This window comes from Salvelinus alpinus, chromosome 35 (genome assembly GCF_045679555.1).
Source record: "Salvelinus alpinus chromosome 35, SLU_Salpinus.1, whole genome shotgun sequence".
NCBI classification, from domain to species: Eukaryota; Metazoa; Chordata; class Actinopteri; order Salmoniformes; family Salmonidae; genus Salvelinus; species Salvelinus alpinus.
The window spans coordinates 6,178,074-6,204,925 of NC_092120.1; the positions used below are offsets into that span (position 1 = coordinate 6,178,074).

The following is a 26,852-nucleotide window of genomic DNA, read 5'->3' on the forward strand; positions in this document are numbered from 1 at the left end:
GGAAATGCCCCAGTTAAATCTGACTGTCAGCACTCTAACACTAACTAACATAACATAGCTTTACATTCGTTACAACACCACAGATAATGAAGAAAGAAACATAGCACACACAAACACACACACACACACACAACACATATACTGTATACACACACACACAACACACAAAAACACACACACAGCGTGTTCAACATTAAAGCTGAATCTTTATTAGTGTTATCTGGCTAGGGACTGAAGGAGAACATGGTTTATTCAGCCACAAATGCACTCCGTTGTCTAATGTGTTGGGAATTATAGAGACAATAGCTAGACAGATGTATTATGAACAATGGAAGAATTACAGCAGGCATAATAGACCACCCAGTCCCGTGGGGGGGGGGGGGGGGGTGAATTGGATTGTGATTGTGACATTTAACAGAAACACTGTGGGAATCTGAGACAGAAGTAGTGTACAATAATAATGTCCTTGACTCGACCTTCGCAGTATTACTGTAAAGGTTTTCTTCCTGGGGTGCAGGAGAGGACCAAAATGCAGCGTAGCCAGTGCTCAACATGTTTAATTATAAGAACAAGTGAACACTACAAACAACTTACAAAATAACAAACGTGCAAAACCGATACAGACCTATCTGGTGCAGAACACAAACACAGAGACAGGTAACAACCACCCACAACGAACACAGTGAAACAACCTACCTAAATATGACTCTTAATTAGAGGAACGCAAAACACCTGCCTCTAATTAAGAGCCATACCAGGCAACCCTAAACCAACATAGAAACACACAACATAGAATGCCCACCCAAAACTCACGCCCTGACCATCACACACATACAAAACAACAGAAAACAGGTCAGGAACGTGACAGAACCCCCCCCTCAAGGTGCGAACGCCGGGCGCACCAGCACAAAGTCCAGGGGAGGGTCTGGGTGGGCATCTGACCACGGTGGTGGCTCAGGCTCCGGACGCTGTCCCCACACCACCATAGTCACTCCCCGCTTCTGTATCCCCCTCCCAATGACCACCCTCCAACTAAAACCACCTAAATGAAGGGGCAGCACCGGGATAAGGGGCAGCACCGGGATAAGGGGCGGCAGGTCCTGGCTGAGGGACTCTGGCAGGTCCTGGCTGAGGGACTCTGGCAGGTCCTGGCTGAGGGACTCTGGCAGGTCCTGGCTGAGGGACTCTGGCAGGTCCTGGCTGAGGGTCCTGGCTGAGGGACTCTGGCAGGTCCTGGCTGAGGGACTCTGGCAGGTCCTGGCTGAGGGACTCTGGCAGGTCCGGGCTGAGGGACTCTGGCAGGTCCGGGCTGAGGGACTCTGGCAGGTCCGGGCTGAGGGACTCTGGCAGGTCCGGTCTGGCGGAAGGCTCTGGCTGATCCGGTCTGGCGGAAGGCTCTGGCTGATCCGGTCTGGCGGAAGGCTCTGGCTGATCCGGTCTGGCGGAAGGCTCTGGCTGATCCGGTCTGGCGGAAGGCTCTGGCTGATCCGGTCTGGCGGAAGGCTCTGGCTGATCCGGTCTGGCGGAAGGCTCTAGCGGCTCCTGTCTGGCGGACGGCTCTGTAGGCTCTTGGCAGACGGGCGGCTTTGCAGGCTCATGACAGACGGGCAGTTCAGGCGCCGCTGGGCAGACGGGCAGCTCAGGCGCCGCTGGGCAGACGGGCACACCTGTAGGAAGGAGACGGAGAGACAGCCTGGTGCGTGGTATAGGCACTGGCTGCGCTGGAGAGGAGGAAAGCTCTGACAGCGCTGGACAGGTGGGAGCAGCTGGAGAGAGAACCCGGAGAGACAGCCTGGTGCGGGGGGCTGCCACCGGTGGACTGGTACTTGGAGGTACCGGGCTGAGGGCACGCACCTCAGGGCGAGTGCGGGGAGAAGGAACAGTACGTACAGGGCTCTGGAGACGCACAGGAGGCTTAGTGCGTGGTGCCGGAACTGGAGGCACTGGGCTGGAGACACGCACCATAGGGAGAGTGCGTGGAGGAGGAACAGGGCTCTGGAGATGCACTGGAAGCCTGGTGCGTGGTGTAGGCACTGGTGGTACTGAGCTGGGGTGGGAAGGTGGCGCCGGATATACCGGACCGTGAAGGAGGACACGTGCTCTTGAGCACCGAGCCTCCCCAACCTTACCAGGTTGAATGGTCCCCGTAGCCCTGCCAGTGCGGCGAGGTGGAATAGCCCGCACTGGGCTATGCAGGCGAACCGGGGACACCACCTGTAAGGCTGGTGCCATGTACGCCGGCCCGAGGAGACGTACTGGAGACCAGATACGTTGGGCCGGCTTCATGGCACTCGGCTCGATGCCCAACCTAGCCCTCCCAGTGCGGCAAGGTGGAATAGCCCGCACTGGGCTAAGCACGCGTACTGGGGACACCGTGCGCTTTACCGCATAACACGGTGTCTGACCAGTACGACGCTCTCTCACTCCACGGCAAGCCCGGGGAGTTGGCTCAGGTATCCAACCCGGCTTCGCCACACCCCCCTTTAGCCCCCCCCAAGAAATTTTTGGGTGAGCCTCTCGGGCTTCCAGCCTCTCTTACGTGCTGCCTCCTCAATCCACCGCTCCTGGGCTGTGGCTGCCTCCTTCACCTCCCGAGAGCGGCGATTCTCTCCAACCCTTCCCCAGGGTCCTTTTCCGTCCATGATCTCCCAAGACCATTCCTCCTGTGTCCAGTAGTCCTGTGTACTGGGCCGCTGCTGCTCCCCGTTGCTACGCTGCTTGGTCCTGGTTTGGTGGGTGGTTCTGTAAAGGTTTTCTTCCTGGGGTGAAGGAGAGGACCAAAATGCAGCGTAGCCAGTGCTCAACATGTTTAATTATAAGAACAAGTGAACACTACAAACAACTTACAAAATAACAAACGTGCAAAACCGATACAGACCTATCTGGTGCAGAACACAAACACAGAGACAGGTAACAACCACCCACAACGAACACAGTGAAACAACCTACCTAAATATGACTCTTAATTAGAGGAACGCAAAACACCTGCCTCTAATTAAGAGCCATACCAGGCAACCCTAAACCAACATAGAAACACACAACATAGAATGCCCACCCAAAACTCACGCCCTGACCATCACACACATACAAAACAACAGAAAACAGGTCAGGAACGTGACAATTACGGACTCTGATATCTCGCAGTATTACAGACTGATATCTTTCAGTATTACGGACTCTGATATCTCACAGTATTACAGACTCTGATATCTCACAGTATTACGGACTCTGATATCTCACAGTATTACAGACTCTGATATCTCTCAGTATTACAGACTCTGATATCTCTCAGTATTACAGACTCTGATATCTCTCAGTATTACAGACTCTGATATCTCACAGTATTACAGACTCTGATATCTCACAGTATTACAGACTCTGATATCTCTCAGTATTACAGACTCTGATATCTCTCAGTATTACAGACTGATATCTCTCAGTGTTACAGACTCTGATATCTCACAGTATTACAGACTCTGATATCTCACTGTATTACAGACTCTGATATCTCTCAGTATTACAGACTCTGATATCTCACAGTATTACAGACTCTGATATCTCACAGTATTACAGACTCTGATATCTCTCAGTATTATAGACTCTGATATCTCTCAGTATTGCAGACTGATATCTCACAGTATTACAGACTCTGATATCTCTCAGTATTACAGACTCTGATATCTCTCAGTATTACAGACTCTGATATCTCACAGTATTACAGACTCTGATATCTCACAGTATTACAGACTCTGATATCTCTCAGTATTATAGACTCTGATATCTCACAGTATTGCAGACTGATATCTCTCAGTATTACAGACTCTGATATCTCACAGTATTACAGACGCTGATATCTCACAGTATTACAGACTCTGATATCTCACAGTATTACAGACTCTGATATCTCACAGTATTACAGACTCTGATATCTCACAGTATTACAGACTCTGATATCTCACAGTATTACAGACTCTGATATCTCACAGTATTACAGACTCTGATATCTCACAGTATTACAGACTCTGATATCTCACAGTATTACAGACTCTGATATCTCACAGTATTACAGACTCTGATATCTCACAGTATTACAGACTCTGATATCTCACAGTATTACAGACTCTGATATCTCTCAGTATTACAGACTCTGATATCTCACAGTATTACGGACTCTGATATCTCACAGTATTGCAGACTCTGATATCTCACAGTATTACGGACTCTGATATCTCGCAGTATTACAGACTGATATCTCGCAGTATTACGGACTCTGATATCTCACAGTATTACGGACTCTGATATCTCACAGTATTACAGACTCTGATATCTCACAGTATTACAGACTCTGATATCTCACAGTATTACAGACTCTGATATCTCACAGTATTACGGACTCTGATATCTCACAGTATTACAGACTCTGATATCTCTCAGTATTACAGACTCTGATATCTCACAGTATTACAGACTCTGATATCTCACAGTATTACAGACTGATACCTTTCAGTATTACGGACTCTGATATCTCTCAGTATTACAGACTCTGATATCTCGCAGTGTTACAGACTCTGATATCTCACAGTATTACAGACTGATATCTCACAGTATTACGGACTCTGATATCTCACAGTATTACGGACTCTGATATCTCACAGTATTACAGACTGATATCTTTCAGTATTACGGACTCTGATATCTCTCAGTATTACAGACTCTGATATCTCACAGTATTACAGACTCTGATATCTCACAGTATTACAGACTGATATCTCGCATTATTACGGACTCTGATATCTCACAGTATTACAGACTCTGATATCTCTCAGTATTACAGACTCTGATATCTCACAGTATTACAGACTGATACCTTTCAGTATTACGGACTCTGATATCTCTCAGTATTACAGACTCTGATATCTCACAGTATTACAGACTGATACCTTTCAGTATTACGGACTCTGATATCTCTCAGTATTACAGACTCTGATATCTCTCAGTATTACAGACTCTGATATCTCTCAGTATTACAGACTCTGATATCTCACAGTATTACAGACTGATATCTTTCAGTATTACGGACTCTGATATCTCTCAGTATTACAGACTCTGATATCTCACAGTATTACAGACTGATACCTTTCAGTATTACGGACTCTGATATCTCTCAGTATTACAGACTCTGATATCTCGCAGTGTTACAGACTCTGATATCTCACAGTATTACAGACTGATATCTCACAGTATTACGGACTCTGATATCTCACAGTATTACGGACTCTGATATCTCACAGTATTACAGACTGATATCTTTCAGTATTACGGACTCTGATATCTCTCAGTATTACAGACTCTGATATCTCACAGTATTACAGACTCTGATATCTCACAGTATTACAGACTGATATCTCGCATTATTACGGACTCTGATATCTCACAGTATTACAGACTCTGATATCTCACAGTATTACAGACTCTGATATCTCACAGTATTACGGACTCTGATATCTCGCAGTGTTACAGACTCTGATTCCTCGCAGTAGTACGGACTCTGATATCTCCTCACAGAAACAAAATAAAGGATGTGAGAGAGAGTGGTGTTCTTATAACTCAGTTCATTGATAGTGTGTCCTGAAACTCTCGAAAAAGCCTTAAAGAGAGAAACTCTTATCACTTCAGAGCATTTTGGCTCAATCTGTAATCCTTTGACTCTAAGAGGACATTATGAGGTTGGCTTTATTAATGACTGATACATCTCATTCTCTCACTCTTACTCCCTCACTCTTTTTTGTCTCTCTCTCTTTCTTTCTCACTCACGTTTCTTACTCTCTCTCACTCACCTTTCTCTCTCTCTCTCTCTCTCGCACTCTCTCTCCTACCCCAGTGGCTACTATCTTCACGGTACCAAATATCAAGCTGCAGGTGGAGTCAGGTGACAGTATACAGGTGTGTACCAGGACCAGCTCCAGCCATGCTAAAGGGCCGTCCAGCAGCAAACACTGACCGGGGCAGACTGCCCCACAGCTAGCCAGGTATGTACACACACACACACACACACACACACACACACACACACACACACACACACACACACACACACACACACACACACACACACACACACACACACACGCATACACACACACATGAACACATATACACACACATACACTGCCACATACCACCAACAAAAAACAGCTGCCTTCTGACCAGCAACAGCCCTCAAAGGATCCTAAAGCTGAAGTGGTCATGATATGGTATAGTAAAGTGTAGCAGGGGATCCTGTATAATGGCTGGTGGGTTATCTTCAGCTCTGACTGGGGAAGGAGGTGGTCCTGTTCAGGAGGGACGGGGTTCCCTATTCACCAGGCACATAAAGAGGCTGTATTTGCATGTAATGAGAGATCCGGGGGCCAGGCGAAGGGGATAATGATGGTGAAGGGGCCAGGGCCAAACTTAAGGGCCACACCAGGGCCCCACTCACAGGATTAAACCTGCAGTTACAGACAGACAGGTGCAGGGGCAGGTGCATGGGTTTAGGGATGATGCTCGTTGGGTGAACACTGACTGGAGAGGATGACAACCACACACCTACTCATACACACACACACACACACACACACACACACACACACACACACACACACACACACACACACACACACACACACACACACACACACACACACACACACACACACACACACACACACACACACACACAGACACACACACAGACACACACACACACACACACACATACACACACACATACACACACACACACACAGACACACAGACACAGACACACACACACAGACACAGACACACACACAGACACACACACATAGGACCATAGGGTACATAAACCAGACACAGTAGTTTTACACACCAAACTGGACGATGTATCGATCTCTCCTCCTCCCTCTATTTCACACCATCATTTCATCCCAAATCCTCCTACAGTGTATGTGTGCGCGTGAATGTGTGTGTGTGCGTTCATGCGTGTGTGTGTGTGTAAGAGCTGAGAGTGGAAGTCACCCCACTGGGAGAGCTGTGTCCTCTCAGCTGCAGTATTCTTATTGAAATTATCCTCTTTGTCCCTGCTCTTCCCACTGCCTGACAGACTGACAGAGCCCCAGTGATAGCAGACTAATCCACACGCGCACGCACGCTCACATGCACACGCACGCACGCACACACACACACACACACACTTTCAAACACACACACAGAAATACATGAATGTCTAGTATTCTAGTGAATATTTCTGAAAGGTGAAAAGAGGCGGAGGAGGCGGAGGAGGGGGAGGGGAGAATGTGGTGTGGAGGATAGAAGAGTCTACGAGGACCTGGGGGAAGTGTTGTAGTATTTATAAGAGGTAGTGCAGCCAGACAGACAGACAGACAGACAGACAGACAGACAGACAGACAGACAGACAGAGAGGCAGACAGACAGACAGACAGACAGACAGACAGACAGACAGACACAGAGAGGCAGACGGAGAGGGTGTATTCTTCTGAGAGGTTAATTCCCAGTAGACAGTCTTTGTGCTGTCTAGATGGCTGCTTTCACACAGCCCACTACCTGTCTGTTATAGAACTGAATCAAGACCAGAGAGACTGACACACCTCAGACACACAGCTGCACTACAATGTTCTGACTGAAGAGACAGAGCGAGAGACAGAGAGAGGGAGATATAGAGAGAGATAGTGAGGGGAAAAGAGAGGAAGACAAGATGGAGGAAAGTGGGGTGGTGAAGAGGGGGTAGCAAGAGTAGAGTCATTGAACACTGGTCACTTTAATAATGTTTCCATACTGTTTGACCCACTTTATATGTATATATACTGTATTGTAGTCAAGGCTCATCCTATATAACTACTGCTGTACACACCTTTTCTATTCATATACTGTCCATAATGTCTATACACACCATCATATACATATATATTTATATTCCGGACTCTGACATTGCTCGCTATATGTATGTTTCTATATTTCTTAATTCCTTTATTTAATATGTGTACGCGACCAATACAATTTGATTTAGAAAGAGATGGAGCAAGCAAATAAATAGAGACATACATGATAGGCATGTGTGTTGTTTGACGGGGGAGAGAGAGAGAGACAGGCTACACATGGACAGTTATAGAAGTGTACTGCAGAGCTATACTGTATGTTTATTCATGAGTGTGCATTATTCAGGGGAATGGCTGATGCAACATTGTACCTTGCCTTTGCAATGGCTCTCTCTGAACCATCGATCCTCACGATGACCATGAAGTTCACTTTGAAGTTATTTTCGACCACCTTGTGGTTGACTTCCATTGAGTTTGTACTTCTTGCAATCAGCCTCGCAAACGTCCGTTTTCAAGTTCAAGTTTCATATTGCACCGTTCCATTGGCTCAGAGGTAATAGTCTACATTAAGCTCCTCTCCTCATCTCCTTTCCTCATCTCCTTTCCTGGTGTCACAGAGAATGACTGGTGAAAACAAGCGTTGCATAGGCCTCCACGACATTGCTTTTAGCTGTGTTTTCACATCTGTGCAGAGAGGAGATGAGAAAGGTATTGGGATGCAGACTGTAGCAGTACCTGTCAGCAGCCAGCCAGCCAGCCAGCCAGCCAGACAGACAGACAGACAGACAGACAGACAGACAGACAGACAGACAGACAGACAGACATGTGAGAGTCAGACAGACAGAGAAAGCAGCTCTGGGTCAGGAAGAGGACACTATGGGCCCTCAGCGTCACTATGTCACTTTGAAGATAAGACCGACAAGCGTGCCGAAGCTATAGTGTCTGTCCTGTCTGTCCACTATGTAGAGCAGCCAGGCAGCTGTTTATGTGGCTCACACACACATGCAGCCGCACATGCTCACACAGACACACACACACAACGTTTTGCCATGCCTGCTGTGGCCACCTGCCTGAAGGCCTCCATACCTCAGCATTGTGTTACTTGAGTCTTTGCATATGCCATACACACACACACACACACACACACACACACACACACACACACACACACACACACACACACACACACACACACACACACACACACACACACACACGCACCAGAGCACACCAGCAGTCTGTCTGTCATATATGTTTTGGCTTCCTGTCCTATATCCTTTAACCAGCATCAACATGTTTCATCACCTTCAACTAGAGCCATCAGGAAAGCTCTGTACTTTAGCGTAGCATTTAGCATTTTCTATACCATTTAAATTGTTAAAGACTCCAGCCACCCTAGTCATGAACTACTGTCTTTTTTGGGTTCACAGAATGACCTGGTAGAAAGTTTTCAGAGGGAAGACAAACTGCTTTAAAGCTGTCCCCTGCTGTGTGCCTGGGGGAGGGAGAGGAAGGAATGAAGAGAGGGAGTGAGGGAGGGATAGAGGGATCACCTGAGGCACTGCCTTCAGGAATGGAGAGCTTTCTGTCAAATAACCTCGCTTTGCTCTCCTCTCAGTGTTTCTACTCAACACCAATCCCTGATTCCACTGGCTGTGTCCCCTTTGGCAGACTCTCCCTTCTTTGTTTTGATTCTCTCCTCTCTCTCGCCCTTTTTTTCTCCTTCTCTCGCTCCATCTCCCTCTCTTTGTAAACTAATATGCAGTGTGAATAGAGATTGTAATAAATTCCTCAGGAGTGTATTATGAATTGGCTCGGTCATTCCCTGTAGAAGGTGCATGAGTCACCAGTGTGTGGATGTGTTTTTTAAAGGCCCCATTTCCTTCTGTTAAATCTTTCACCCTTCCTTCCTGCCGTCTTTCATGGTGGTCTGAGCTGAGCTGGGAACAGTCTTTGGACCTGAGAACAGTCAGCCTTCCAAGTGTTGAGGTGGAGAGTAAAAGGGTGGTTGGAAGTGTTCTCTGTGTGACTCAGTTTGGTGGTGCAGTATGGAGCTTGTGATTTTACTGATTCTACTAAGCTCTGAATCACTACCATTACAGCTCCTTCATTTAGGCCTAAATATAATATACTATATATAATATACTGTATATAATATACTGTAGATAATATACTATATACAATATACTATATATAATATACTGTAGATAATATACTATATATAATATACTGTAGATAATATACTATATATAATATACTATATATAATATACTGTAGATAATATACTATATACAATATACTATATATAATATACTGTAGATAATATACTATATATAATATACTGTAGATAATATACTATATATAATATACTATATATAATATACTGTAGATAATATACTATATATAATATACTATATATAATATACTGTAGATAATATACTGTAGATAGCACTATTCTGTGCTGAATGTCTGAATGCTTTTATTCAGTGTAATAGAGTATTGTCTTAGTAGTTGGTACATTAATTACTCATTCAAACATTTCTTTCTTTTCTCTTGTAAAATCATTTTCTTGACCTGTAAAATCACTTGATTTGTTACATTTTAATGTCAGTCATGATTTGATTTCCAACCGTATTTCTCTTTCTGTTTATCCACATTCTGTGCCCCATCATACCTCACTGTAAAACATCTAACTGTGAGTCTCTCCCCCTCTCCTCTCCTCTGCTCCACTCTCCTCTCCTCCTTGTTTCCTCTCTGTCTTACAGCACTGTAACTCTCATTAGCCGTCAGTTCACACCCTCTCTCTCTCTCTCTCTCTCTCCCTCGCTCTCTCTCTCTCTATTCCCTCACTTTATCTCTCCTGAGATCTCCCTGTCTTCTCTCTCGCTATAATTATTTATTTCACTTACTCTCTCGCTCCTTTTCCATCTCTCCCCCTCTGCTCCTCCCTCCCTCCCCCCTTCTCTCTGGTGCTGTGGGTGAGTATCTTTCTCTCTCTCTCTCTTCCCTTTGCCCTCTAGTGTGTGAGAGTAAAGCTCTTTCTTTCTTCGGGCCTGTTTGATTGACAGGCTTGGGGATTGGATCTGATGAGCCACGCTCTCTCACAGGGTCAAGGAGGCTAGTTAGCAAGAGTTGTCAGAGAGAAGAGAGAGAGAGAGAAAAGAGAGGGATGAGGGGGAGAGGGTTCAGGACTCCCCCGGGCAGGTGTTCATCTCAGCAAGACAGCCCCCCCACCACATACACACACACACACACACACACACACACACACACATACCCTTTCCTCACACCTCCCCCAGCTTGTCTCAGGAAGATGGAGCAGGCAGGCAGAGAGGAGGGGCGATAGAGCCCTACAGGGAGACGTGGGAATTGATTTCATGTGTAATTTGTTTATCACTAGAGGGGACAAATGCCATCCGCCTTTGGGGGGGAGAGGGGGAGAAGGAGAGAAGCAGAGGAGGAGAGAGAGGGAGGAGAGGCAGAGGAGGAGAGGGAGGAGAGGGGGAGGAGAGAGAGGGAGGAGAAGGAGGAGAGAGGGAGAGGAGATCTGACTCTGGATCTCTCTCTCATTACCATAAGCTCCCTTCAGAGCTCCTCCAGTTGTAGGAATGTTTTTCACTTGCTCCCTCTCTCTCGCTCTCTCTTTCTCTGTTTCTCACCCTCTCTCGCTCTCTCTTTCTCTGTTTCTCACCCTCCCTCTCTCCAGCTCCAGCTCCCATCCCTGTCTTTATCTCTCTCTCGTAGTATCTGACAGTAGTTCATATTGTTGAGCTCAGCCTCTAAATAGATAACCTCTGGCAGATGATGATGATAATGACGAAAACGAAGAATGCGTGTGTGGGTGCGTGTGTGTCTGTGTGGGTGCGTGTGTGTGTGTGTGTGTGCGTGTGCGTGTGCGTGTGCGTGTGCGTGTGTGTGTGTGTGTGTGTGTGTGTGTGTGTGGGTGGGTGGGTGGGTGGGTGGGTGTGTGGGTGCGTGGGTGGGTGGGTGGGTGGGTGGGTGGGTGGGTGGGTGGGTGGGTGGGTGGGTGGGTGGGTGGGTGCGTGCGTGCGTGCGTGCGTGGGTGCGTGTGTGCGTGCGTGCGTGTGTGTGTGCATCCATGCATGTGTGTGTGTGCATGCGTTCCTGGATGGAGACAGTGGTGATTATGAGCTCAGATGGCTCAGCACCCGTCCTTGTCGGCCTACCAGATGGTGTTATCCTTATTCAGGAAGTGAATTGGACGCATATAAAGAAAAGCTCTGCAATTTACTCCCCTCTTAATTTTTTATAAAATGGCAAGTTATTGCTTTAAAACACCCGCCATCCTTATTTATTTCCCAGGAGGAAAGGCAGAGAAACAGAAATAAAGCATAGGTTGAGAGTATATGTCCCAGCAGCCTGGTGGAAGCCGACACACTGTGGTAAACAAAATCACATTCAGGTTCTGGAGAGAAAGGACATGTATTGTGCACAGTATGAACACATAACACACTACACCTCTCTCTCTCTCGTTCTCTCTCACCGTCTCTCTCTCTCTTTCCTTCTATCTCCCTCCCTCTCTGTCTCTCTATATATCTCGCCCCCTCTCTCTTTCTCCCTCCCTCTCTCTCTCCCACTGTCTCTTTCTCCCAACATATGTGCCTCTCTAATGAGCATAGCATACATAGCTTTTCTTCTTTTTTTTCTTTCACTCTTTTTTTTGTTTCTCAAAAAAAATGGTATTGTGTGAAGGAGCCAACAGCTTCACCAGCTCCTCATCCAGCAGCAGCAGAAGCCTCGGCAGCAGAAGCCTCAGTGGTTCCTTGTGGTTCCCCTCTGCTCACTGAAACTGGGTTAAATGAAAGTTGTCTAATTAAAACTTGGCCTGTTTTCCATCTTCCATTGATGTGTTTGTTGGGAAGAATCTGTTAATGCTACTTAGAGAAGATGAGTTTCCCAAATGGACATACAGTATATGTCAACATAGAATGGGGGTTATAATAGACGGGACCTCTGGATTTTGTGTGTGTGTTTGCGTGTGTGTGTTGTGTCAGTGAGTGTGTATGCACGTGTTATGTAAGAGGGAAGAGAGCAGAGTGTTCTCCAATGTGAGCCTTCTGACATGTTTTTGGTTTGTGTTTCCACTGGAGTTGTGCATATGTCAGACTGGGAGACAGGTTGGCTGTATACGGGCCAATTACCTTGACGAGATAGCAGGTCGACATTACCGGGAAAAAAGAGAGGGAGGGGGAGAGAGAGCAGGTGTCAGGTCTCCTCACTAAATATGCACAACAGCCTAGCGCCCCAGCCAGCCTAGAGCAGAATGCAAATATATCCAATGTGCAGCCAACCTCTCACACCCACAACTTCTCAAAGACACTTTCATATTAGTGACATCTAAATCTGATTCACAGAAAGTAAATATTTTCCCAGTTTCTTCATTCCCTTCCAAAGGACCATAGAGACCCTTCTATATTCTTAACAGTCTCATGTACATCATATATAAAAGACAGATTCATTGCAGATCTCACACAGGGATAATCCACTACAGTGACTCATTGTTCTGAGAACGTGTAGCTGAAGTTGAGGAGGGGGAACTGAAGAGCACTGGCTCTATATCATACGGCTACTGTGATGTGAAGGGTCTGGCTGGTCAGTTTGAAGCAGGAAGTCAGCGGGAAGGAGGGAGACGGATCTGGACTCACAAATTAGAGCCCCAGCAGGGAGTCTCCATGGTAACGCCGCATGGCCACACTAGCTGTGTGGATCGGAGGGTTGGAACACTGGTTCTAGTTATGCATCAAGTTCTACACATATAGAGAGAGAGAGAGAGAGAGAGAGAGAGAGAGAGAGAGAGAGAGAGAGAGAGAGAGAGAGAGAGAGAGAGAGAGAGAGAGAGAGAGAGAGAGAGAGAGAGAGAGAGAGAGAGAGAGAGAGAGAGAGAGAGAGAGAGAGAGAGAGAGAGAGAGAGAGAGAGAGAGAGAGAGAGAGAGAGAGAGAGAGAGAGAGAGAATGAAAGAAAGAGATGTGTGTTGAAGGAAAGAGGTGGCAGGGGATCTGGGGCACTCCGAAAATATTATTTTCACTAATACCTTTCTATAAAGTCTGACTTGGTTGACCTGCCCCTGGAGTGAGATAAGTGTACTAATGGTTTATAGTGACAGGATATTGATTTGCTAGCATGAGCCCAGATTTTCTTTGAAAGTGTGAGGTGTGTGTGTGTGTAGGATTTGTGAATAGGCCCTTTTGTATACTGGTAGCATGAAACTATAAAACGACCTATGGTTGCTCGGCTTGACGTAAATTAATAGCATCAACAAAGTTAATCACATAAGATTTTGAAATGGTTTTGTGAGTGACATATTTTATTGATGCTGTTTCTGTGCAGCGGTTACAGTGTGATTCTCCAGGTAGTGAGGTCATAGCATCGACACCGTGTGACAGGAGAAGAGCTTTATCATGGCCGTGCAGCTTGGGCTGGTTCACTGTCTGTCTGTGACAACACATGGTGGCAGCTGTGGCCCTGTGTTCCCTCTGCGTCTGTCTGCAACACAACACATGGACGCCTCTCCAAAACCACTTCAATGTCCTTCCTCCTTTCTCTTGCTGTCTCTCTCCCTCCTTTCTTTCTCTCTAAATCTCTGTTTTGCTGCTTTTTAAAGATACATTTAATGCTTCAGTGTGTGTATATCTGTTTTTAAGCTCCTTTAAGCTTTTCACAAAGCTGAGCAAAACACAACCTGTGTGTCACTCAAAGCCTGGTCTCAGATATGGTTGTGCTTTCTTGCCGTTCCTATGATGATTGTCACATAAAGGCCTGAGACCAACTCTATCTGTGTATTCTGTCAGAGAGAACCTAGGTGAATGAGTTCAGTGCAGCACCCTGGAGTTGTTTAACTAAACGCTCGGTTGTGGGGTTGACCTGACCTGGACTTCATGTCTCTCTCTATGAGACTATCTATGAGCCTGGCAGGTTGTATGGACAGTTGTATGAGTGTCCTGGTGAGGTGTTACACAGTGGAGTTCCTCCAGGCTAAATGCAACCCGTCACCTTCCTGTTGTCGCCCCTCGCTCCCTTCCTGCAGACCCTTTCAACTCTTCCCAGGGTCCAGTCTGAGCCTGCCTGCATGCCTGGGGTTCACTCTTCCAATGGGTTCACTCTCCCATACAATCCTTTCACACTACTCAATAGCCCCTCTCCCTTTCTTTCTCCCTTGTTTCTTTCTCTTCTCTCGTCTGTCTTTCTCCCTCCCTCTCCCCCCTCTCCTAGTCTCTTAGTCTGTTTAGCAGTATGTCACTGGTTTTTTGTTGAGAGCTGTTGTGTGCATGTGTGTGTGCGTGCATGTGTGTGTGTGCGGTGTGTGTACGTGTGTGTCCGTTTAGCGCTGATGTGTGTGATGTGTTTCACTGCGGCTGGTCTTGTCTGGCGCAGCGAGGAGCGTTGTGTCCGTTTAGCGCTGATGTGTGTGATGTGTTTCACTGCGGCTGGTCTTGTCTGGCGCAGCGAGGAGCGTTGTGTCCGTTTAGCGCTGATGTGTGTGATGTGTTTCACTGCGGCTGGTCTTGTCTGGCGCAGTGCGGAGTGTTGTGTCCGTTTAGCGCTGATGTGTGTGATGTGTTTCACTGCGGCTGGTCTTGTCTGGCGCAGCACGGAGCGTCACTCTCCCATGGGGAAGGACGACAGTCCTGGTGGCACTGTAAACCTCCGGCTGTTTGTTTTGTTCCTCTGTGCTTCCCACTGGCTGGCATGCCCATACACCATGCCTGTTGTGTTGGGACTGTGTATCTGGAGATGTGTCACCTGTGTTAGCACTAAATGCAAACACTTTGGATGTGTTGGACCAGTGTTGTTGTAGGATAGTGTTAGTGGCGCTAAATGCATAAGTTTTGGATGTGTTAGACTGCTGTTGCTCTGGGTACTGTTAGCACTACATTTTAATGCTGTGGATGAATGTCACTGGGATCAGAGAGACGGAGAGTGTCCACTGTGTTACTACAAGTTATTTTAAATGAATGAGAGAGAGAGAGAGTGTCCACTGTGTTACTACAAGTTATTTTAAATGAGAGAGAGAGAGAGAGAGAGAGAGAGAGAGAGAGAGAGTGTGTCCACTGTGTTACTACAAGTTATTTTAAATGAGAGAGAGAGTGTCCACTGTGTTACTACACATTATTTTAAATGAATGAGAGAGAGAGTGTCCACTGTGTTACTACAAGTTATTTTAAATGAATGAGAGAGTGTCCACTGTGTTACTACAAGTTATTTTAAATGAATGAGAGAGAGAGAGAGAGAGAGAGAGAGAGAGAGAGAGAGAGAGTATGTCCACTGTGTTACTACAAGTTATTTTAAATGAATGAGAGAGAGTGTCCACTGTGTTACTACAAGTTGTTTTAAATGAATGAGAGAGAGAGTGTCCACTGTGTTACTACAAGTTATTTTAAATGAATGAGAGAGAGAGAGAGAGTGTCCACTGTGTTACTACAAGTTATTTTAAATGAATGAGAGAGCGAGAGAGAGTGTCCACTGTGTTACTACAAGTTATTTTAAATGAATGAGAGAGAGAGAGTGTCCACTGTGTTACTACAAGTTATTTTAAATGAATGAGAGAGAGAGTGTCCACTGTGTTACTACAAGTAATTTTAAATGAATGAGAGAGAGTGTCCACTGTGTTACTACAAGTTATTTTAAATGAATGAGAGAGAGAGTGTGTCCACTGTGTTACTACAAGTTATTTTAAATGAATGAGAGAGAGTGTCCACTGTGTTACTACACGTTATTTTAAATGAATGAGAGAGAGAGAGAGAGTGTCCACTGTGTTACTACAAGTTATTTTAAATGAATGAGAAAGAGAAAGTGTCCACTGTGTTACTACAAGTTATTTTAAATGAATGAGAGAGAGAGAGAGAGTGTCCACTGTGTTACTACAAGTTATTTTAAATGAATGAGAGAGAGTGTCCACTGTGTTACTACAAGTTATTTTAAATGAATGAGAGAGAGAGAGTATAAACTACAAACTATTATAGACACATGAAAACTGCGAAGAAGATAATCTCCTACATTTTTACCAGTCTCGCTCATTTTCCTTAGTTTTCCTGCTGGCAGAAAACATACACATTTTGTAAGTGTATTTGTTCTGGATAGGAAACATTCAACCTGTCCTTAAGAGATGACAAAGCATTATATATATCTCTCGCTCTCTTTCTCTCACTCTCGTGCTCTTTCTCTCTGTCTCTGTCTGGTCTCTGTCTGGTCTCTCTCATTTCAAATGTCATATTATGTCTATATACAGTGTTGTAATGATGTGCAAATAGTTGAAGTACAAAAGGGAAAATAAATAAACATAAATATAGGTTGTATTTACAATGGTGTTTGTTCTTCACTGGTTCACTGCTGTGATGGCACACTGTGGTATTTCACCCAATAGATATGGGAGTTTATCAAAATTGGATTTGTTTTCGAATTCTTTGTGGCTCTGTGTAATCTGAGGGAAATATGTGTCTCTAATATGGTCATACATTTGGCAGGAGGTTAGGAAGTGCAGCTCAGTTTCCACCTCATTTTGTGGGCAGTGTGCACATAGCCTGTCTTCTCTTGACAGCTAGGTCTGCCTTTGGCTGCCTTTCTCAATAGCAAGGCTATGCTCACTGAGTCTGTACATAGTCAAAGATGTCTTTAATTTTGAGTCAGTCACAGTGGTCAGGTATTCTGCACTGTGTACAGTACTCTCTGTTTAGGGCCAAATATTGATCAGTTAAAAAAAATATATTTCCAATGTGTCAAGTAATTATCTTTTTGTTTTCTCATGATTTGGTTGGGTCTAATTGTGTTGCTGTCCTGGGGTTCTGTGGGGTCTGTTTGTGTTTGTGAACTGAGCCCCAGGACCAGCTTGCTTAGGGGACTCTTCTCCAGGTGTAGGTGATGGCTTTGTTATGGAAGGTTTGGGAATTGCTTCCTTCTAATTAGCAGGTATCACCTCTCTCTCTCTGGGCTGCAATATTATGTTAACATACAGCGGAGGGGGCGTGGCCACAGGGCCTCTCTTTGATAAGCGGATCATGGAGAATGTGAATGAAGCAACGACAGGAGAGGCAAAACACACATTCATCCCTATACACACACACACACACACACACACACACACACACACACACACACACACACACACACACACACACACACACACACACACACACACACACACACACACACACACACACACACACACACACACACACACACACACACACACACACAGACATTCAGCCCTCCACACAGCACAGCACAGCACAATACCGAGCAGTACTTTAATTAAACCTTACCCAGCTGCATGAATAATGCAGCGAATGGTTCCCTCCCTCAATCCTCAGAAAGAAAGTATCCCTTTCTACTGCTTACCAACCAGCCAGCCAGCCAACCAGCCAGGCAGCCAGCCAGCCAGCCAGCCAGCCAGCCAGCCAGCCAGCCAACCAACCAGCCAGGCAGCCAGCTAGGCAGCCAGCCAACCAGCCAGCCAGCCAGCCAGCCAAGCAACCAGCCAGCCAGCCAGCCAGCCAACCAGGCAGCCAGCCAAGCAGCCAGCCAGCCAACCAGGCAGCCAGCCAACCAGCCAGCCAGCCAGCCAACCAGGCAGCCAGCCAGGCAGCCAGCCAGGCAGCCAGCCAGGCAGCCGGGAAGGCTGCATTCACTTCAGTCATCTTATCTCACTGTGTTTCAGGAATACATTAAAAGCATTCCACCGTACGGCTCCAACCAGGGATTTCTGGTCATTTCCACCAGCAGCCTGCCTGAAACATCTCATGTTTATTTGCTGTGCTGTTTTTTCTCCTATGTATGTAGGGTTGAAATTAGAACGTTGTTTATGAGAGATAATGTAGGGGTTTTAAGATCAGTCACGGTGTAGTATGGCTCCCTGGTTGTCTTAGCGGGCCTAGTCTCAAACGGTGGTTACTGATAGTTTTATCATTCTGCTGAGTAAAAGTTAACTTTATGAAATTCTTCTATTAACAGACAGTATGATGTTTTTAGGCTATGTGCCCTAGCAGTAACGGCATGCTAGAATTGAGCTAGATGAGTCCAAATGAGTTATTGAAATGTGAAACAAAAGAACACACAGTTAAATCAAAGACAAGACCGTTCCACAACAGCCTAAAGGAGAGACCCAAACAATTACACTCAGATACGTGATCAAATTTCACTCTGGTACACACACACACACACACACACACACACACACACACACACACACACACACACACACACACACACACACACACACACACACACACACACACACACACATGGGCAGACAGAGAGACATGGGCAGACAGAGAGACATGGGCAGACAGAGAGACATGAGGTATAGATTGACTCAACGTGCTGGGGCTGCGGTGTAGTGATTTCATGCCTGTTTTGTTGGCTAACAAAGCCTTACGCTCTCTCTCTCACTGCAGGCACTGATTTCCTGTGTGTGTCTGTGTGTGTCTGTGTGTGTGCGTATGTCCGTGCGTATGTCCGTGCGTGTGTGTGTGTGTGTGTGTGTGTGTGTGTGAGTGTGTGTGTGTGTGTGTGTGTGTGTGTGTGTGTGTGTGTGTGTGTGTGTGTGTGTGTGTGTGTGTGTGTGTGTGTGTGTGTGTGTGTGTGTGTGTGTGTGTGTGTGTGTGTGTGTGTGTGTGTGTGTACCACAGCTGTGTGTGTTACCTGGGAGACAGTCTGAAAGCCCAGCTTTTTAGGGAGGGAAAGAGACTGAGGGATAGAAGAGAGGGAGAGGAGGGGGTTGTATTAGCCATACGGGGCTCAGCAGGACAGGGAGAGATCCAGGCTCCCTCCCCCTCCAGCTCCACTCACCCCCAACCAGCCTCATTTCTCAGCTCCAACCCTCCTCACACTCTCTTCCAGCCCCACTCTCCCCCACTCCAAACCAGGCAGTATTGGATGAAATACAGCATAGACTGGGAGTGGAGGTCTGGTATTAACCCTTTGCTGTGTTTACACAGATGCCGGGGAGGGAAGTATTTGGGCCGTTGAGGTGATGATGTCTGAATTCTAACACAGCAGGAGAGCCAGCCGGTCCCTGCTGTGACTTAGAGTGTGTTCAAGATACGTTCAGGGACGATTATTCCACGAGGCGTGTGGCGGCAACTTTTCAGCATTTTTGCTGGCCGTTGCAATCTGATTATGTTGTTATGTTATTAGTTTATTAACTTAGCTGACTTCCTGATCCAGAGTAGAGGGTTAGAATAGTTTTTCACATGCGCTGCCCTGCAAGGCTGGGTTTATTAATGAGAGAGATTATGAGACTTGGAGAGACTCTAGTGTGGGGTTATTCTAGGTCTTATATTCTAGTGTGGGGATACTCTAGTGTTATACTGTAGTGTGGGGATATTCTAGTGTGGGGATACTCTAGTGTTATACTGTAGTGTGGGGATATTCTAGTGTGAGGATACTCTAGGTGTTATACTGTAGTGTGGGGATATTCTAGTGTGAGGATACTCTAGGTGTTATACTGTAGTGTGGGGATATTCTAGTGTGGGGATACTCTAGTGTGGGGATACTCTAGGTGTTATACTGTAGTGTGGGCATACTCTAGTGTGGGGATACTCTAGGTGTTATACTGTAGTGTGGGGATATTCTAGTGTGGGGATACTCTAGTGTGGGGATACTCTAGTGTGGGGATACTCTAGGTGTTATACTGTAGTGTGGGGATATTCTAGTGTGGGGATATTCTAGTGTGGGGATACTCTAGTGTGGGGATACTCTAGGTGTTATACTGTAGTGTGGGGATATTCTAGTGTGGGGATACTCTAGTGTGGGGATACTCTAGGTGTTATACTGTAGTGTGGGCATACTCTAGTGTGGGGATACTCTAGGTGTTATACTGTAGTGTGGGGATATTCTAGTGTGGGGATACTCTAGTGTGGGGATACTCTAGGTCTTACACTCTAGTGTAGTGATACTCTAGTGTGATGATACTCTAGTGTGAGGATACTCTAGTGTGAGGATATTTTAGTGTGGGGATATTCTAGATCTTATACTCTAGTGTAGTGACACTCTAGTGTGGGGATACTCTAGTGTGAGGATATTCTAGTGTGGGGATATTCTAGATCTTATACTCTAGTGTAGTGACACTCTAGTGTGGGGATACTCTACTGTGGTGATACTCTAGTGTGGGGATATTCTAGTGTGGGGATACTCTAGTGTGGGGATATTCTAGGTCTTATACTCTAGTGTAGTGACACTCTAGTGTGGGGATACTCTACTGTGGTGATACTCTAGTGTGGGGATATTCTAGTGTGGGGATACTCTAGTGTGGGGATATTCTAGGTCTTATACTCTAGTGTAGTGACACTCTAGTGTGGGGATACTCTAGTGTGGGGATATTCTAGGTCTTATACTCTAGTGTAGTGACACTCTAGTGTGGGGATACTCTAGTGTGAGGATACTCTAGTGCAGGGATATTCTAGTGCGGGAATATTCTAGTGTGGGGATACTCTAGGTCTTATACTCTAGTGTGGGGATACTCTAGTGTGGGGATATTCTAGGTCTTATACTCTAGTGTGGGGATACTCTAGTGTGGGGATACTCAAGGTCTTATACTCTAGTGTGGGGATATTCTAGGTCTTATACTCTAGTGTGGGGATACTCTAGTGTGGGGATACTCAAGGTCTTATACTCTAGTGTGGGGATACTCTAGTGTGGGATATTCTAGTGTGGGGATACTCTAGTGTGGTGATACTCTAGTGTGGGGATACTTTAATGCGGTGACATTCTAGGTCTTATACTCTAGTGTGGGGATACTCTAGTGTGGGGATAGTATAGGTCTTATACTTTAGTGTGGGGATACTCTAGTGTGGGGATACTCAAGGTCTTATACTCTAGTGTGGAGATAATCTAGGTCTTATACTCTAGTGTGAGGATATTCTAGTGTGGAGATTCTCTAGTGTGGGGATACTCTAGGTCTTTTCTCTAGTGTGAGGATACTCTAGTGTGGGGATACTCTAGGTCTTGTAGTCTAGTGTAGGGATACTCAAGGTCTTATACTCTAGTGTGGGGATACTCAAGGTCTTATACTCTAGTGTGGTGATATTCTAGGTCTTATACTCTAGTGTGGGGATACTCTATGTCTTGTACTCTAGTGTGAGGAGTCTCTAGGTCTTATACTCTAGTGTGGGGATACTCTAGGCAGTATGCTCTAGTGTGGGGATACTCTAGGTCTTATACTCTAGTGTGGGGATACTCAAGGTCTTATACTCTAGTGCAGTGATACTCTAGTGTGGGGATACTCTAGGTCTTATACTCTAGTGCGGTGATACTCTAGTGTGGGGATACTCTAGGTCTTATACTCTAGTGTGGGGATACTCAGGGTCTTATACTCTAGTGCGGTGATACTCTAGTGTGGGGATACTCTAGGTCTTATACTCTAGTGCGGTGATACTCTAGTGTGGGGATACTCTAGGTCTTTTCTCTAGTGTGGGGATATTCTAGTGTGGGGATACTCTAGTGTGGGGATACTCTAGGTAGTATGCTCTAGTTTGGGGATACTCTAGGTCTTATACTCTAGTGTGGTGATACTCTAGTGTGGGGATACTCTAGTGTGGTGATACTCTAGTGTGGGGATACTTTAGTGTGGTGATACTCTAGTGTGGGGATACTTTAGTGTGGGTATATTCTAGGTCTTATACTCTAGTGCGGTGATACTCTAGTGTGGGGATACTCTAGTGTGGTGATACTCTAGTGTGGGGATACTTTAGTGTGGGTATATTCTAGGTCTTATACTCTAGTGCGGTGATACTCTTGTCTGGGGATACTCTAGGTCTTTTCTCTAGTGTTTGGATACTCTAGTGTGGGGATACTCTAGGTCTTGTAGTCTAGTGTGGGGATACTGTAGTTTGGTGATACTCTATGTCACGACTTCCGCCGAGGTCGGTCCCTCTCCTTGTTCGTTCGGCGGTCGACGTCACCGGTCTTCTAGCCATCGCCGATCCACCTTTCATTTTCCATTTGGTTTGCATTCCCTCAATGTGTGTGGAATTGTTATGTGTACATGTATGTGTACTCCAGGCTGGTGTGCGCCGGGTTATTGTAATCCGTGTGTGTTTAGTTTTCTGAGTGCCGTTATTTGTTCGCCTCAATAAAGGGCTCCGTTTGCTACGCATTTTTGCTCTCCTGCGCCTGACTTCCCTGCAGCCAGTTACGCACGCCTTTACACTCTAGGTCTTACACTCTGATGTGGGGATTCTCTAGGTCTTACACTCTGATGTGGGGATTCTCTAGGTCTTACACTCTGATGTGGGGATTCTCTAGGTCTTACACTCTGATGTGGGGATTCTCTAGGTCTTACACTCTGATGTGGGGATTCTCTAGGTCTTACACTCTGATGTGGGGATTCTCTAGGTCTTACACTCTGATGTGGGGATTCTCTAGGTCTTACACTCTGATGTGGGGATTCTCTAGGTCTTACACTCTGATGTGGGGATTCTCTAGGTCTTACACTCTGATGTGGGGATTCTCTAGGTCTTACACTCTGATGTGGGGATTCTCTAGGTCTTACACTCTGATGTGGGGATTCTCTAGGTCTTACACTCTGATGTGGGGATTCTCTAGGTCTTACACTCTGATGTGGGGATTCTCTAGGTCTTACACTCTGATGTGGGGATTCTCTAGGTCTTACACTCTGATGTGGGGACTCTCTAGGTCTTACACTCTGATGTGGGGATTCTCTAGGTCTTACACTCTGATGTGGGGATTCTCTAGGTCTTACACTCTGATGTGGGGATTCTCTAGGTCTTACACTCTGATGTGGGGATTCTCTAGGTCTTACACTCTGATGTGGGGATTCTCTAGGTCTTACACTCTGATGTGGGGATTCTGTAGGTCTTACACTCTGTTGTGGGGATTCTCTAGGTCTTACACTCTGTTGTGGGGATTCTGTAGGTCTTACACTCTGTTGTGGGGATTCTCTAGGTCTTACACTCTGATGTGGGGATTCTGTAGGTCTTACACTCTGATGTGGGGATTCTCTAGGTCTTACACTCTGATGTGGGGATTCTCTAGGTCTTACACTCTGATGTGGGGATTCTCTAGGTCTTACACTCTGATGTGGGGATTCTCTAGGTCTTACACTCTGATGTGGGGATTCTCTAGGTCTTACACTCTGATGTGGGGATTCTCTAGGTCTTACACTCTGATGTGGGGATTCTCTAGGTCTTACACTCTGATGTGGGGATTCTCTAGGTCTTACACTCTGATGTGGGGATTCTCTAGGTCTTACACTCTGATGTGGGGATTCTCTAGGTCCTGTCCTCTGGTGTGGGGATAGTCTAGTGTAGGGAGTCTCTAGGTCTTATACTCTAGTGTGGGGATATTCTAGGTTTTATACTCTTGTGTGTGTATATTCTAGGTCTTATACTCTTGTGTGGGGATACTCTAGTGTAGGGATACTCTAGTGTGGGGATACTCTCGGTCTTATACTCTAGTGTGGGGATACTCTAGTGTATGGATACTCTAGTGTGGGGATATTCTAGTGTGAGGATATTCTAGGTCTTATACTATGGTGTTGGGATATTCTAGGTCTTATACTCTAGTGTGGGGATGCTCTAGTGTGGGGATATTCTAGTGTGGGGATATTCTTGGTCTTATACTCTAGTGTGGGGATACTCTAGTGTATGGATACTCTAGTGTGGGGATATTCTAGTGTGAGGATATTCTAGGTCTTATACTATGGTGTTGGGATATTCTAGGTCTTATACTCTAGTGTGGGGATGCTCTAGTGTGGGGATATTCTAGTGTGGGGATATTCTTGGTCTTATACTCTAGTGTGGGGATACTCTAGTGTGGGGATATTCTTGGTCTTATACTCTAGTGTGGGGATATTCTAGGTCTTATACTCTACTTTGGGGATATTCGAGGTCTTATGCTCTAGTGTGGGGATACTCTACGGTGGGGATACTCTAGTGTGGGGATATTCTAGTGTGGGGATATTCTAGGTCTTATACTCTAGTGTAGTGACACTCTAGTGTGAGGATACTCTAGTGTGGAGATACTCTAGTGTGTGGGATATTCTAGGTCTTATACTCTAGTGTGGGGATACTCAAGGTCTTATACTCTAGTGTGGGGATAATCTAGGTCTTATACTCTAGTGTGGGGATACTCAAGTGTGGGGATAGTATAGGTCTTGTACTCTAGCGTGGGGATACTCTAGGTCTTATACTCTAGTGTGGAGATTCTCTAGTGTGGGGATACTCTAGTGTGGGGATAGTATAGGTCTTATACTTTAGTGTGGGGATACTCTAGTCAAATCAAATCAAATCAAATTTTATTAGTCACATACACATGGTTAGCAGATGTTAATGCGAGTGTAGCGAAATGCTTGTGCTTCTAGTTCCGACAATGCAGTAATAACCAACAAGTAATCTAACCTAACAATTCCACAACTACTACCTTATACACACACACAAGTGTAAAGGGATAAAGAATATGTACATAAAGATATATGAATGAGTGGTGGTACAGAACGGCATGGCAAGATGCAGTAGATGGTATAGAGTACGGTATATACATATGAGATGAGTACTGTAGGGTATGTAAACATAAAGTGGCATAGTTTAAAGTGGCTAGTGGTACATGTATTACATAAAGATGGCAAGATGCAGTAGATGATATAGAGTACAGTATATACATATGAGATGGGTAATGTAGGGTATGTAAACATTATATTAAGTGGCATTGTTTAAAGTGGCTAGTGGTACATTTTTACATAATTTCCATCAATTCCCATTTTTAAAGTGGCTGGAGTTGAGTCAGTATGTTGGCAGCGGCCGCTAAATGTTAGTGGTGGCTGTTTAACAGTCTGATGGCCTTGAGATAGAAGCTGTTTTTCAGTCTCTCGGTCCCTGCTTTGATGCACCTGTACTGACCTCGCCTTCTGGATGATAGCGGGGTGAACAGGCAGTGGCTTGGGTGGTTGTTGTCCTTGATGATCTTTATGGCCTTCCTGTGACATCGGGTGGTGTAGGTGTCCTGGAGGGCAGGTAGTTTGCCCCCGGTGATGCGTTCTGCAGACCTCACTACCCTCTGGAGAGCCTTACGGTTGTGGGCGGAGCAGTTGCCGTACCAGGCGGTGATACAGCCCGACAGGATGCTCTCGATTGTGCATCTGTAGAAGTTTGTGAGTGCTTTTGGTGACAAGCCGAATTTCTTCAGCCTCCTGAGGTTGAAGAGGCGCTGCTGCGCCTTCTTCACAACGCTGTCTGTGTGGGTGGACCAATTCAGTTTGTCCGTGATGTGTACACCGAGGAACTTAAAACTTTCCACCTTCTCCACTACTGACCCGTCGATGTGGATAGGGGGGTGCTCCCTCTGCTGTTTCCTGAAGTCCACAATCATCTCCTTTGTTTTGTTGACGTTGAGTGTGAGGTTATTTTCCTGACACCACACTCCGAGGGCCCTCACCTCCTCCCTGTAGGCCGTCTCGTCGTTGTTGGTAATCAAGCCTACCACTGTAGTGTCATCCGCAAACTTGATGATTGAGTTGGAGGCGTGCATGGCCACGCAGTCGTGGGTGAACAGGGAGTACAGGAGAGGGCTCAGAACGCACCCTTGTGGGGCCCCAGTGTTGAGGATCAGCGGGGTGGAGATGTTGTTACCTACCCTCACCACCTGGGGGCGGCCCGTCAGGAAGTCCAGGACCCAGTTGCACAGGGCGGGGTCGAGACCCAGGGTCTCGAGCTTGATGACGAGTTTGGAGGGTACTATGGTGTTAAATGCTGAGCTGTAATCGATGAACAGCATTCTCACATGGGTATTCCTCTTGTCCAGATGGGTTAGGGCAGTGTGCAGTGTGGTTGCGATTGCGTCGTCTGTGGACCTATTGGGTCAGTAAGCAAATTGGAGTGGGTCTAGGGTGTCCGGTAGGGTGGAGGTGATATGGTCCTTGACTAGTCTCTCAAAGCACTTCATGATGACGGAAGTGAGTGCTACGGGGCGGTAGTCGTTTAGCTCAGTTACCTTAGCTTTCTTGGGAACAGGAACAATGGTGGCCC

General features: G+C 46.1%; 1 protein-coding gene across 2 annotated transcripts in view; it reads left to right on the forward strand.

The window, feature by feature from the left end:
* LOC139564595 (cyclin-dependent kinase 14-like) overlaps positions 1–26,852 on the forward strand; it is a 214,514-nt gene that overhangs the window by 154,789 nt on the left and 32,873 nt on the right. For both annotated transcript variants that reach the window (XM_071384231.1, XM_071384232.1), the window contains one exon: positions 5,882–6,029. In XM_071384231.1, coding sequence (XP_071240332.1) covers positions 5,882–6,000 — 119 coding nt within the window. In that variant the 3' untranslated portion in view covers positions 6,001–6,029. The remainder of the gene's footprint in view (positions 1–5,881; positions 6,030–26,852) is intronic.